Here is a 14,028-nt window from a genome sequence, read left to right as displayed (position 1 = left end):
CAATGTGTTCCCACCAATTTGGGAATTTGAATCACACAGAGCTTACTAGCAAGGTCACTTCCTGTTCAGAATAATGACAATTGTAGATCTTCAAAGTAAAAGAAAACTCCTTGTCTCTTTGTCGAGGAATATAACACGAAAAGCCAATAGGGATGCATGAACAATTTATCGTTATAGCGTACACAAAAAAAACGAAATAAACGCATATGATGTGAACATTTTAAAATCGTGAATACCAACAACATTTCTCGTGGTGCCTTTAAGCCGAAATACGTTTTTTTGGAAAAGCATCACTTCCGGGCCGAAATCGATTCCTCTGTTTGCTGTCGTCTCTGCAACCACTCTTCCTGCCAGTGCGTGATAATTGAACAAAGTTTGGTTTTATCTCCAACGACGTGGCAGGACTTGGTCGCCAAAAAGCTGGCATGGGCTTTAAACCGATTGTCACCAGAGCCCGCAAGGCAACCAGAACCCTCTGGTCGCTCATGCTGGTGAGCCTGTCAGTTGGCGTATGTGTTTGCCGAGCATCATCACCTCCGGAGGTGGTGGAGGACAGTGCCATGGAGAACATTGCTACAGAAAAGAAAGCCGAGGAGAGTCACCGGCAAGACAGCGCTGACTTACTTATCTTCATCCTGCTCCTCACCCTCACCATCCTGACCATTTGGTTATTCAAACACCGCAGGTTCAGGTTTCTGCACGAAACCGGGTTGGCGATGATTTATGGTAAGACGCTCCGGTTCGATCGCTGAGACACTACCATCATTTTGAAGAGTTGACTACATTTGCATAATTCAATCGCTGCAACACAGCAGTTTCAACATGCGTCTTATTTTCAGCCATAAATCTCAAATAAACTGTTGGGCATTATTCTCAACGTAAATAGTATATATCCGGTACATTTTTTTAGTGTCATGCTTAATTTAACAGATACAAAAGGATGCTTTTTTTCTGTTAGAGGAATGAAAGTGTTTGTTCACAGATTTTCTTAAAAATGCTTTGTTTATGTAGTGGAATAGATGTAAGCAGTCCCATTACCAAGTAATGTGGGATAAATACTCCATAGTCAGTCAGTCCATATCTGTCATTCAGTAAGTTTTGGTAGATATGGTATTTGTTATGATCTGACAAAAACAATCTATAACTTTGACTTTTCTTTGCATTGTGTCTTCTTAGTTGCACACATTAATGACACATTAATGTTGGCTAAATTACAATGGGATGCTTCAGATTCAGTAATCACTTAAGTGCATGGTGTTTTATAAGTTTGGCCTTTTGTTGTTTTTAAATTTAACAATAAAACAAAAATTGCACCATCTGTGAAGAAAGATGCCTTTTTGATATATTGCATGACTGGGCATGAAACCTCCATTACTCCCTTTCCTATTTGGTTGTGTCAGGTATAATATCACTCTTCCTTGTGAGGATAGGTATAATTGGCTTATGTGCCCTCATAGGACTTTTAAAGTTCTGACATTTTGCTAATTGGCCATGACACATCGCATCATGGAGGATGGATGAGTCTGGAAAGGATGTTTAGCAGACTGGGCTTTTAATGATATGAAATTATCAGCTCCCTTCCATAAATTCAATTTTCTTTAATGTCAAAATCACTTGAATATTTGTTGACCATCAGCAGCTGTGGATCACCCAAAAGTCCTGGCTAACTAAATGTAACTTTTGGCCTGAGACTGTATTCTTATTGCAACACATGAATTGACTCTCCCCTCTGTGCCATGTTTTCCCCCACTCACTAACTCTTCTCACCCAGGTTTACTTGTTGGTGTGGTCTTGCGCTATGGCATCCATGTGCCCCGAGATATCAGCAACGTCACATTGAGCTGCAGCGTCAGTCCTGCTACGCTGCTGGTCAACGTCAGTAACAAGTTCTATGAGTACACCCTGAAGGGGGAGATCAGTGCCAACGAGGTGAACGACGTGCAAGATAATGAGATGCTGCGTAAGGTACAAGACACTTCTTTTTTTAGTTATATGACAGAAACTACACAGTATAAAGAGTCATATTTTATTACAGTCTTGGTATTATTGTATCCAAATAGCATATGCTGGTGCTTTATCTATGAAACATCATATTTTTCTACTTATACACATTCAGAAACAGGTTTTAATGACTAAAAAGCCCAGGTAAGAAGTTTGGAAGTTTTAAGAAAAGCTTAGAATTGGAAACATGAGTGGAAATGTATGTGGCTTACAGAAAGATATCATTCATAGACACCAGATTGATTTCTTTTTTGTCCAGGGGTGTTTCTGGTGGTTTATCAGTTAGAGTACGTCGAGTATATCTCATATCACTTTCATTTTTTTGCTCTACCAAGTAGCCCTTGCTTTTGTATGCCATACTACTTCGGCACTGAAGCTCCTTAACAAAACACAGGAAACAAGCAATAAATAATCACACACATATTTGGGCTCAATGTGTGTACTTGCAAATAGAAGCTGTGACTGTCAACTGATTTGTCATCCACCTTCTTGCTGTCCCAAATATGCTATTTTTGATCAATGAAAATATCAACTTTTTGTTTGGCAGTGTTTCTTGTTGACTCTCTCCCATGTGAGTTAAACCACTAATCTGTATTTATGTGTGATTTAGGTGACCTTTGACCCCGAAGTGTTCTTCAATATTCTCTTACCACCTATCATCTTTCATGCAGGCTACAGTCTGAAAAGGGTAAAGTAAAATGTTATTTAATGTATTTTTCCCTTTTTATTTCAAACTTTTTAAGTTTTGATTTTGATGGGTGAGTTTCGTTATCAAAATAATGAAATTACCTAATCTTTGACATTCATCAAAAGATCGGCGTAAAATAATTGATGAAGGCTAATACTTAAACAATGCTCAGTAAATTGATGATTTATGACTCACTTTATGTGTCCTTCTTTCAGAGACACTTTTTCCGTAACATGGGATCCATCCTTGCTTATGCCTTCTTGGGAACAGTGATTTCTTGTTTTGTTATTGGGTAAGGATAATTAATGTCTTAACACTAAGACAAGGATCATGGGCTCAGATTGCATATGATCTATATTTTAATCACACCATATTCAAGGAGCACCATGTGAAAAGACATATCAATTTCTGATGCTGTTACTGTCTCCCTGGTGCCTTTAAATTCAAATAAAATTACGTCTGCTGCTCCTCCATCAGGCTGCTGATGTACGGCTGTGTGACGCTGATGAAGCAGGTTGGACAGCTGGCTGGAGACTTCTTCTTCACCGATTGCCTGTTTTTTGGTGCCATTGTCTCTGCCACAGACCCAGGTGTGTCTGCCGTCTTTTAAGTTTATAACAACTTAAAACAAAAGGAATATGAGTTACAAGGCATACTTCATCAGTCATTAATATGTTTTAATAATTGAATTGAAATGCCATGGGTTAATTGGTCACACGTAACCTTTAAAAAATCATCATGAAATTGCTGTAAAAAAAGTATCTAGACAATAAAGAATAAAAGATTTGGAGATGTGAAAATAAGGAACTGTCTATTTTAAACTTATACTAATATTCACTCAAATGTTGCTTTCAAGGTTAGATCAGTTATTTTCAGATTGTTCTTTTTAAGCATTGAAATATCTCAATCTGTTGGCTAAGTCTTCGCCATGAATATGTCATTTGATTCATTTTCATTTTTTTTTGTTCTACAGTGACAGTTTTGGCAATCTTCAATGAGCTCCAGGTGGATGTGGATCTGTATGCTTTATTGTTTGGAGAGAGCGTGCTCAATGATGCTGTGGCCGTGGTACTGTCCTCGTAAGTCTGCATTCAAGAACTGACCTCACAGATAGACCATGAACCTGCCCCTGCCTGAGTCGTTAGGTTTTGAAAATGCAAGTCATGCCTTTTGCTACTGCTGAACCAGTGGCAAAAAACTAACCTGATAGAAACATCTGATTGATGCCATATTAAACACAAAGCGCTCATCAAGTTAACACTCACATTTTCTCTTGCTCTGCATGGGATACTGTTTTTACTTCCACAGAATTGTTAATTTATACAGCAGGGACAGTGGATGTTCTGATCCCCGCGGAGAGAGTCTAAGCAGCCCATTGAACGGGTGCACTAAGTAGAGCATGGCCGTGTGTGTCTTTGCGGTACCTTGGGACAAACATGACAAATTACCAGCATTTGTTTACAGACTCTGGCTTATTGAATCGAAGATGAATTAATTTCTATATCCATCCAGTTAGTTCATGATCTGATTGTCTTTGGAGATGTTGCATTTACAAAAGTCAAGCTGAGGGCAGGATATGAGAGTTACTTGAAGAAGACAAGTATAAGTACTTGGATCTGGTGATTTGTTCTGTGAGTCTGGGGACTTTGAAAGGAGAAGTGGGGAAATCTGTTTTAGGAGTTATATTTGTTTCAAGTGGCATTTGAGAGTATTATTTACAAATACATTTTGGCAAATTCATTATTCATTGCAAAATTTCCTCATAACAGTACATCAGTCATTTATCTCTGACTGGTAACTAGCCAGTAGAAAATTATATTGTTCCGACAAAATAAAAAATCCTCTTATTACGTGGATTGTGATGATTATTTTCAAATGGTTTTGACCCATGTTTGATAAGAGGTAGACACATAGTGTTTTTCTTGTTGCACTTGATTGTAATAGTTCACAGTTACAATCAAAAGCAGCTGTAATAGCATGATGCAATGTAACGTGAGCATTTTAACTTAATATCCCCCCAAAACATTGACGAATACTATATATGCTGTTGCTGGAGCAGCAGTTTTGAGTTTATATCAAGTCTTTAGTTGAATATAGTATTTACAGTTATTACAGTTATCCATGATGCAGATCCTTTTTTTTTTATAATTTTGTCACTGTTAGTCATCAGTGGATTTCATACTGGAGACATTAGAATTTGTTTGAATTATAGATTTAATTCTATATATTGAAAAAAAATGCATGAATGGTTTTTAGACAAATACTCAGACTGTTCTTTTCATAGTATCAAAAGTATTTGGACATTCAACAGAGAAGCAGTGTCATAGCCAGTTATGGCCTGTTTCCATGACAAATTGAGCAGGCACAATTTTTGCTGTTAATTCTCAGGACGTCATTTGAACATGTCCCTGCAATGATGAAGGACATTAAAAGACTGAGACAAAATGAACTACCACAAAATAGTGGAAACCAATCTACACAATCAACAATTTGACATATTCTTTAACAGAAGGAATGCACTGTTAAGATAAGCAACACAAAGACCTGATAAACTAGATAAGATAGATAAAGGAAATTATCAGAGAATTCTTTCTCTGATAAAGAAAACCTCCCTCACAATGTCAAATTAAGTCAGTGAAGTTCTGCACTTGTAAGACTCGGGATTTATATCAACATGTGAATTCTTTGTAAAACCCGGGAGCTCAAAACATGCATTTCTGATAGATATCAGATAGATATCATCTCATGTTCTACGACAAAAATCTTTGGAAAGACAAAAGTGAGAATATCTTGCATCAGAATGACTGGCAGAGAAAAGCATGAAGAAAGAAAGAAACTAAACAGTTCATTAACATAAAGATCCAATGGAATCTGTAGAACATGATGGAAATAGTGTAAGCATCCCCCCACTGACGCAAGCAGGCCTATGAATTCTATCACGGCCGTATCCTGCTCAGTGTCAGAAAGATGTCGCAAACCTGAAAACCGCTATACAGCTATATTTTTGTTTGTTGTTGCTGATGACTATGGTGAAGTAAGAGCACAAACAAGATTACAACTGAAGGGAGCAGCATTATAGGCCTGGCAACATATCAGGCAGGAGGCATGGCCTTAAGCAATGCCTATGGATTCCAGACTTCAGGCAGTTGTTATGTCAAAAGGATTTTCCTTCATCTAAATCCTTTAACGCATTTCTTTTTGTCACTTACCTTTGAGCCTCTGAAAAGGGCCTGCATATTATCACATCTTTACTCTTGACTATGAATACAAAAATGTTTAAACCCCTCGCAATAAAGCTGTAAGTCTAGCTTTCAGTCACATGTTGATTGCTTAATTTTTAATCCGACTGCTTCTCGCAGCAGTGTCGAGAAGCAGAAATTATGTTGCTGTTGCAATGATAACTTTGAACCACATTTTTAACCTTCTTGAAAGAAAGGGGAAGTGTAAGGAAGAAACTAACAAGGAAAAGAAAAAATAACTATCATTCATTCAATATGTTTTCATTAGAAACTCAACTTTGACATTGAACCCAAAAGTGAATAACAGCAGTCAATAAAATGGATGCTGTCCACAGCCATAATACATTCAATACATTATTTGATTAGAAGGACCGTTAATACAAAGCCCCGCATGTTTTACAGTTCCTTGGGGTCATTCCTGCAAAACACCAAACTTAAGTATTTTAACATTGTGTCACTTAAAGTAATTTTTTTTTCTCAAAAATCCTACACCTTGTAGCTCTGTAAGAAACAAAAATATATATTTAATATTTGATATTCAATTACCTGCTTATGAGGACATTTTGTTATTAAAAGTTTATTTTCCCACATAAAGTTCAGTATTGTTTAATTTCAACCCTCTGGCCATTTGAACGAGTTCTCATGTATATTTGGATTTCTTTTCATTACTGCATCCTTACAGATAATTCAAGTACATCCACATTGTTGTATAATAAAATCACTGTTAGTTTAAATCCTAGAAATGCCTACAGTTTCCAAATTTTCCGATATCTTAATAAGACGTGGAAATTGTCTGTGAATATCTGTACTGGCTCTGTTTTTGGTCATCTGTTTGATTGGATGACATGACTTGCTGTGTGCACACATGATTTATGTGTGATTTGTTTTCTCTGTCCAAATCAACAATACATAAATTGATGGTTTTATTTGGTTCTCTGTCAGGTCTATCGTGGCGTACCAGCCAGAGGGAAATAACAGCCACATTTTCGAAGTCATGGCAATGCTGAAGTCTTTTGGGATTTTCATCGGGGTCTTCAGTGGCTCCTTTGCTCTTGGAGTGGCCACCGGCGTATTCACAGCTCTAATATCTTTCATATTGCTCACTGAAGTACAATTATGAGGGTTATTTGTAATTAAAAAGTAGAACAGTACAGTGATGTAGAATCCAGGGGAAGGTTTATGTTTTTACCACAAAGCATAATAACATTTATTTGTAAGATAATCTTATATTTCATTAAGTATTTAAGATAAATGCCCGTGTCACACATAGCTGTCACTTCTTAATGTCGCCATATCATTTTTGGGACACAGAATGGCCCCATTGTAAACAAGAAGATTTGTCTTTCTTGGAGAAAAATAATTTGTCAACATTTTACCTGAATTTTAACTATAGTTTTGCACTTTTTCATGAACTTCTTAAATTCCTTAACTACTGTTTGTAAGTGACAAAATTCACCAAGCTGAGAGATTTCCAGCTGCTAGAGACCGCTCTGTTCTTTCTCATGTCGTGGAGCACATTCCTGCTGGCTGAAGCTTGTGGCTTCACTGGTAAGACCGGAACAACTGCACCAAGCAGATAATAAGAAAATCAGAAAAGAATATCAATATCAAAACAGAATATCAAATTTGAGTTTCCATGAAACTGGTTAATCAAATTTCATTGAACATACATACTGTTGAAATACTCTTGGTAATAATCCGAATGAAAGTTCCGAGGAAGGTTTAAAGTTTATTTTTAACAAAACTTGATGTGAGTATTCTAATGTATTTCAGCCTCTCCTTTTACCTGTTTCACCTTTTGCCTGTTGTGTCTGCGCAGGCGTGGTTGCCGTGCTCTTCTGTGGGATCACTCAGGCCCATTACACCTATAATAACCTGTCTCCTGAATCCCAGGACCGGACCAAACAGGTTAGACCTGGACAGCAACATCATACAACTGCTGACTGTCAATTAAAGTAGTCTTAGGTAGTGTGTAACCTGAAACAACTAGAGTGTAAACTCTCTTTAGATTATGCAGTGATATTGCTTATTTTGGCATGACGCAGTATGCAGCTTGTTGTTCCTGGATGTTTGGTTCCTGTAACAAAATCACTAATTCTAATATTAGAATATATAACTTTGTTTAGTGTCTGCAAACTTATTAGCAAATCCCATAATTTTATTTCATGTTATGTCCCTGAAATTCTTATTCTGAAGTTTTTTCTCCACTTTTTGCAGCTATTTGAACTGCTGAATTTCCTGGCAGAGAACTTCATTTTCTCCTACATGGGTCTGACCCTGTTCACCTTCCAGAACCACGTCTTCAATCCCATGTTCATCGTTGGGGCATTTGTATCTTTTACTTATGAAAAAAATTTATATATATGACATGCCATTGCATGGTCATAAAAGGGGATGTTTTCCATTTAGACGTAAATGTATGTAAATGAATGTTGAATGGCTTTCCTTACATTTCTTGACATTTCAGGGAAGCAGGCATGTAATGAAACTTGTAGTGGTCCTACAGTCTTATAGTTAATACACAAGAAGCAAATTTTAATTGATTACAGACTGGTAAGGCTTCAGTAGCCCTCTGTTTTCTCCGCCCTCTCCTTAACCTCACTCATTCAGCTGGCGGTGTTCCTGGGAAGAGCTGCTAACATCTACCCTCTCTCGTTCCTCCTCAATCTGGGACGACACAACAAGATCCGATCTAACTTCCAACACATGATGATGTTTTCAGGTTTGCTGTCCTTTTTAAATATTTTTTTATAGACACATTTAAAGAAGAAAAGGCAAGAATACAACTTGAAAGGAAACTATTGTATATGCCATTCTGAGCCGAAATATTTTCTTTTTTTTTTTTTTTGCAATCCCAACAGAGAAAACTGACGCAAGCAAAACAGTGATGTTTTGTTACACTACTCTGTTAATGCATCAAAAAAATAAAAGAAAATCATCCTATCAAAAATGCGACTAATGCATGTCGCCTGCATGAGGCACATTCCTACACTTGTTTCAACAATCTTTGTATTCTAGATGCTCATTCAGACACTGCAGGTGGTGTGATATTCCTGTTGACATGAATGATTACTTTCACATCACACTTTTTTTGAAACACTTGTGTGTTTAAAAAAAGTGTGTCATATTGATGATAAATGTGTTACACATTTACTAATAAAATTTTAAAATATAAGCCATAGAAAAATAACAGATTAAACCTTTTTTCTTTCTTGTTTTCTTTTATCTGTGGCCCTCATTTCAAAATAAATTAAATCTAGTTTTAGGTGGCTGACATCACCCGATTTGTCCTTTATAGAAGTAAACATGGTTATTTGGGGGGGGTTACATTTCTTCCACCTTTGCTTTTCAGGGTTGCGGGGGGCAATGACCTTTGCCTTGTCAATCAGGGACACAGCCACATATGCCCGGCAGATGATGTTCTCCACCACGCTGCTTGTGGTCTTCTTCACTGTTTGGTTTTGTGGCGGTGGCACCACCCAGATGCTATCCTTCCAACGTATACGGTACAATTAGCTCAAGCAAACTTTGCAACTAACATTTGCAAGTTGTTTCATTTCAATAACTGTACTATAAATTGTGATGAATGTTTTTAATATAAAGGAAGCATACCATGAATTTGAGCTTTCTCAGGAGCTCAGACTCAAAACTGGGGAAACAGCATTCTTGTTTGACAGATGAGGAATATAACTGACATGTGCCTCTTTTTTCATCAGAGTTGGTGTTGACACTGACCAAGATAATTCTGTGAGTGTGGCCCTTTGTAAAGACATCATATTATATGTGTCATTACCAAACACAGTAAAAAAAATAATTTGTATCAACCTTGTTTGCACAGATGAGTATCATGGAAGGTTCGGAGAGAAGAAGTACCAAACAAGAAAGTGCCTGGCTTTTCAGGATTTGGTACAACTTTGACCACAAGTATCCTTTGTTGATAAACCTATTTTTATCAAGTAAAGGTAGAAACACATGGCAGTTGCGGATTTTTAATTATAATTTGTCAGTTAAAGCATCGTAATCCATCTATAATTATCCCCTGCCATCCAGTCATACCAGCAACCAGGTAGGTTTAAAAACTAAAATAAATGCAATAAAGTCATGGTAATTGTCTTGAAATTTTCTACTGCATCAATAACATGCACATTTGCTCATTGGGATTGTTGTAGTTCACAGTGTCACACAGCAGAGGGGGTGCCGAAGATGAACTTGAATGGCATATTTACCCCCCTTAACTGACTGTATGGCGTGAACATAAGGAATAATATAAAAGGCATTATTCATTTAAAATGAAAATTAATTTAATTTCTCTTGTTTTAATTTGCCAAAACTTCAGCTCACCGTGATTTTAAACTTAACCTTCGACTCCGGACTATTTCCTCTTTATGGGGTCAAATGAGTCCTTTTTCTGTGTTCCAAGTTTTATTTGCCTTGACTCGAGCTCTTCTTCAGCTACCTGAAGCCTATCCTGACTCACAGCGGCCCCCCTCTCACCGCCACGCTGCCTCCCTGCTGTGGCCCCCTTGCTCGTTTCCTCACCAGCCCACAGGCCATTGAGGTCAGACGGTGGCTCGTATTGTGTTTGTTAGGCTCCCATCTGTTTCGGATGTAACATAATTGATATATTAGGTCAGCTATTTGCACCGTGTAGAATTACATCATTTTAGTTGTGAAAAGATCCTTCTTTTCTCTGCCCCCACCAGAACGAGTGCCAGATAAAAGATGACGACTCCGACCTCATCCTGACCGATGGGGATATCAATCTGAACTACGGCGATATTACAGTCAACACAGACGCCAGTGGGGCCCATACCCATGGCAGTTTAGCGTTTACAGGTGCCGCCATCTCTGAGGACTTGGACAGAGAGCTTACGTCTGGGGATCACGAGCTGGTGATGCGAGGCACACGTCTGGTACTGCCCATGGACGACTCAGAGCCCCCTTTCACAGACCCCGGTGCAAGGATTTGAAGGAAATATGTCAGTGCTGACCCAGACAGCCGTCCCTCTTAAACTGACCGCGCCATTGAGCAAAACACGAGTACCTGACTTCTCCTTATCACCTGTTCATTGCATTTTCTTCTGTTGTTGCACTTTGCTTGACTCCTTCAGCTTTTGTTTTACACAGCTAGACTCTTTTCCACTCCTGCAAAGTGGCAAAATCATTGTCTCTACCTCATAATCATTCTGCTCATTTCCACACCTTTCTGGCGTAATTGCATTGGTTATGATAGTCTTATTTATTTTTCAGGTTTTTTGTTCTGTTTTTTTTCCTTATTCGGTTCAAATCAAGTATTTCAATTTTGGCTTGAATTTACTGTTGCATTGCATAGCGATCTAGCAGCATGTATTAGTGTATACAGGACATATTTGAAATGTATGTGGAGGATATTTGTTTTATTTATATGAAGGTTGAGGGCTTTTGTGTTTCGGGTCTAATGTTGAATGCTGTTGTCTTGTAAATCACAGTGGTGTGCTGACGACCCAGCGAACATTAACTGTGTATTTGGTTTCAATCAAGTGCCTGGTAATTGTAGTTTAAGCCCCACCAGATCCGCTCTGGGGCAGTTAAAAAAAGTGGGGGTATGGGGTTCTCAATGTTGTAATTTTCCTTTGTACAAAACAAAGAAAACAGACAAAAAAACTAAACAGACACCTCAGTCCATAATGTAGCAATATACTGAGAGGGGTTTTGGCCTGTCTGTTTGTGCTATTCCTTTTTTAAATAGTATGTGATACCACTGATGGAGTTAGTCGCTCCTGGCTGTGAAAGATGTGGTTCTCCTCCATAGACCTTTGACTGTGACATAGAGAGAGAATTTACACCTTTTAGACAGTGATGTCACTTACAGCATATTGAAGGGCTGTTTGGAAATTGTGGAAACTTAGTGCCATTTATGTCCTGCATTTAAAATTGTGAAAGGTGATTGCCGCTGACCTTAAAGTGATTTATTTTTCCTTTTCAACAATTGTAAAGTGTGAAATAGCATTCATCATGCTCCTTAAGCTTTGTGCAAACATTTTCAGTTTCAGTTGTCACACAGATGATGAGTTTTAGGGTTACATGTCGCCATTCGATAAAAGAAATCAAAACAAATGCATTCATTGGAAACTACAGCTCTGATGCCGTTTGTAAGCACAAAATGTATTATGACAACCACAGAAGTATCTGGCTCTGCCCTGACTTTACATGATCAACACACACACACACATACATATATATATATATATGTATGTGTGTGTGTGTGTATATAAAGGAGGCCATAGATCTGTTATTAGAAGGCCAGGTTACTTTTGGAAAATGAAGCTTTTCTTGATATCAAAACATATTTAATTGATAATTGGTACTGTTATAGATTAGCCTGAACAGAAGTTGTTTGTATGCTGGAAGTTTTCTGTACTATAGCAATTTTTAAAAGTTGATGGTTTGATACATCTTGAAATTGGCAAGAGTCATTATATTATGAAAAGGGTACTGAAGGATGAATGCGTTACATTAAACTAAAAGCCTTCGTTCATGTGCTTTACACTGTGAAGGCTATTTTGGAAGACTTAGTGAGCTCCTTTGGGCTTCTGAGCAGCAGCTGTTAATGTAAGTTTAACAGGAAGTGTTGATGGGAAATTTCCATAGCAACCCAGTGTTGTTGTAGATAGAAGCCAGGAAGCACTTAGAACATGGTGACTTAGTTGAAGACAACATTTTGGCTGGTTGTGTCCTGGTGGGTTGAAAAGCAGAGCTGTATTAAATGGTTACATGTAGTTGATATGATGCTAATTCTCAAAACATGAGAGAGAAGATCAGGGAGGAGAAGGTTACTACGTGGAAAGTTTGTCTTGTGCCTGTGTGGGCGTATGCGTCCGTGCCTGTGCGTCTGTGTGCATGCATGTCTTAAAATGTTTGCTGGGGACGATATAAGGGTGGAAGGAAGAGCCAGGTTTTAGCTGTCCCCTCGCCTTCCACTGTTATCTTCTGCTGTGCAGGAATTCCTCGAAAGAAGTATTCATGTTCTTTACCAGACATGCGTCTTGATATCAAATTATACCCTCCTTGAGCTTTTGCTTTACTGAAGGGAATGGTAAAATTTATAAAAATTGAAAAAAGCTGATTTATTTGCACTCCATACATTGAAGATATTACAATAATTATTTTATTTAACCGCTGCTTTTATATTATTTACTTTGTGTTGGAAGGTTGTGGAAAAAAAGAGCAAAATTCATGTCAATTTTTATGAATGGTAGTCTTAGGTTCATTTGTATCACTGATGTCAAACAAATCAATTCTACATTCCAGAGCCAGTTGAGTTTGTTAAATTCACTTTCATACTGTAATTGATCCATTTTATCATTTTGCCATCCAGGTACTTTATATGTATATTTGCAACAATAACTTGTTTGTATGCTGTTGCCATGAATTCCATGGAGCATGAATCAGTCTTAATCACCCTGCGCTAAGGTGGACTCTTAAAAAAAACAATGATATTTATGTACCACTATTCTTTAACTGACACTGAAAATTTTGAAAATCTGTAAAAGCTCACATAGGTTTTGATATTTGCCTCCTGCTCTGCCACTGTATGTTTCCCTCCTTTCCCTGACTGGTGACTTGTGATAGGCTTGGATCAAGTTCTTGTCTGAAGTAGCTGACCAAAGAAGCCTGGTGTGCTCTGTGTTTTCAGACACTTCACTTTATACAGCAAGTTTTGTTTTCGTAAGGGTGTGCGCGTGCGTATATGTGTGTGCATTCATACCTGCACAACACATAACCTGTTGAAGTGTGTGTTTTTTCTGTGTGTCTGCGTATGTATGTGTGCACGTGTGTTAGTAAGAGCAAGATCTCAGTGTTGCAGGTTCATGTGTGTAAATATAATACCACCTGTTCATGTGCGTGCAAACATCAATAAACAGAAGCCTGTGCTTTTGATTAAACCATCATTGTAATGGCCTCCTCATTAAATGCATTTCCTCCAACGATCTGCTCAAATTAATGTTATAAAAGCGGAAAGACTATGGGAAATAATACAGAATTACCTATAGCTTCCGATTTTTCCCCTTTTTTTAATTTTCCATCTGCACAAAGAATATTTAAGAGGTAAAGATCCTT

The 14,028-nt window shown here is 37.8% G+C and overlaps 1 protein-coding gene and 1 pseudogene across 1 annotated transcript; both read left to right on the top strand.

Moving 5' to 3' along the window:
- LOC147227795 (uncharacterized) overlaps positions 1-14,028 on the top strand; it is a 412,630-nt pseudogene that overhangs the window by 116,576 nt on the left and 282,026 nt on the right.
- Positions 334-13,856, top strand: slc9a6a (solute carrier family 9 member A6a). The gene is made up of 16 exons (XM_086158572.1): positions 334-726; positions 1,772-1,965; positions 2,612-2,689; positions 2,905-2,981; positions 3,167-3,279; positions 3,663-3,768; positions 6,871-7,012; positions 7,371-7,476; positions 7,748-7,836; positions 8,146-8,259; positions 8,539-8,650; positions 9,281-9,434; positions 9,645-9,675; positions 9,767-9,852; positions 10,381-10,486; positions 10,632-13,856. The coding sequence occupies exons 1-16, from the start codon at positions 426-428 to the stop codon at positions 10,896-10,898; spliced, it is 2,076 nt and encodes a 691-aa protein (XP_086014698.1). The 5' UTR covers positions 334-425; the 3' UTR covers positions 10,899-13,856.

This window comes from Fistularia commersonii, chromosome 13 (assembly GCF_037954325.1).
Source record: "Fistularia commersonii isolate RoL2024-O1a breed Wild chromosome 13, RoL_Fcom_v1.0, whole genome shotgun sequence".
Taxonomy (NCBI): Eukaryota; Metazoa; Chordata; class Actinopteri; order Syngnathiformes; family Fistulariidae; genus Fistularia; species Fistularia commersonii.
This window is presented reverse-complemented; position numbering and strand designations above follow the sequence as displayed.

What these genes read in the sequence shown, in the direction of transcription:
- slc9a6a (XM_086158572.1), top strand. Translation starts at nt 426, where the DNA reads ATGGGCTTTAAACCGATTGTCACCAGAGCCCGCAAGGCAACCAGAACC. An exon ending in ATTTCTTGTTTTGTTATTGG is followed by an intron (nt 2,982 to 3,166) that starts GTAAGGATAATT and finishes CTCCTCCATCAG; the next exon opens with GCTGCTGATGTACGGCTGTG. An exon ending in CCGGCGTATTCACAGCTCTA is followed by an intron (nt 7,013 to 7,370) that starts ATATCTTTCATA and finishes TACTGTTTGTAA; the next exon opens with GTGACAAAATTCACCAAGCT.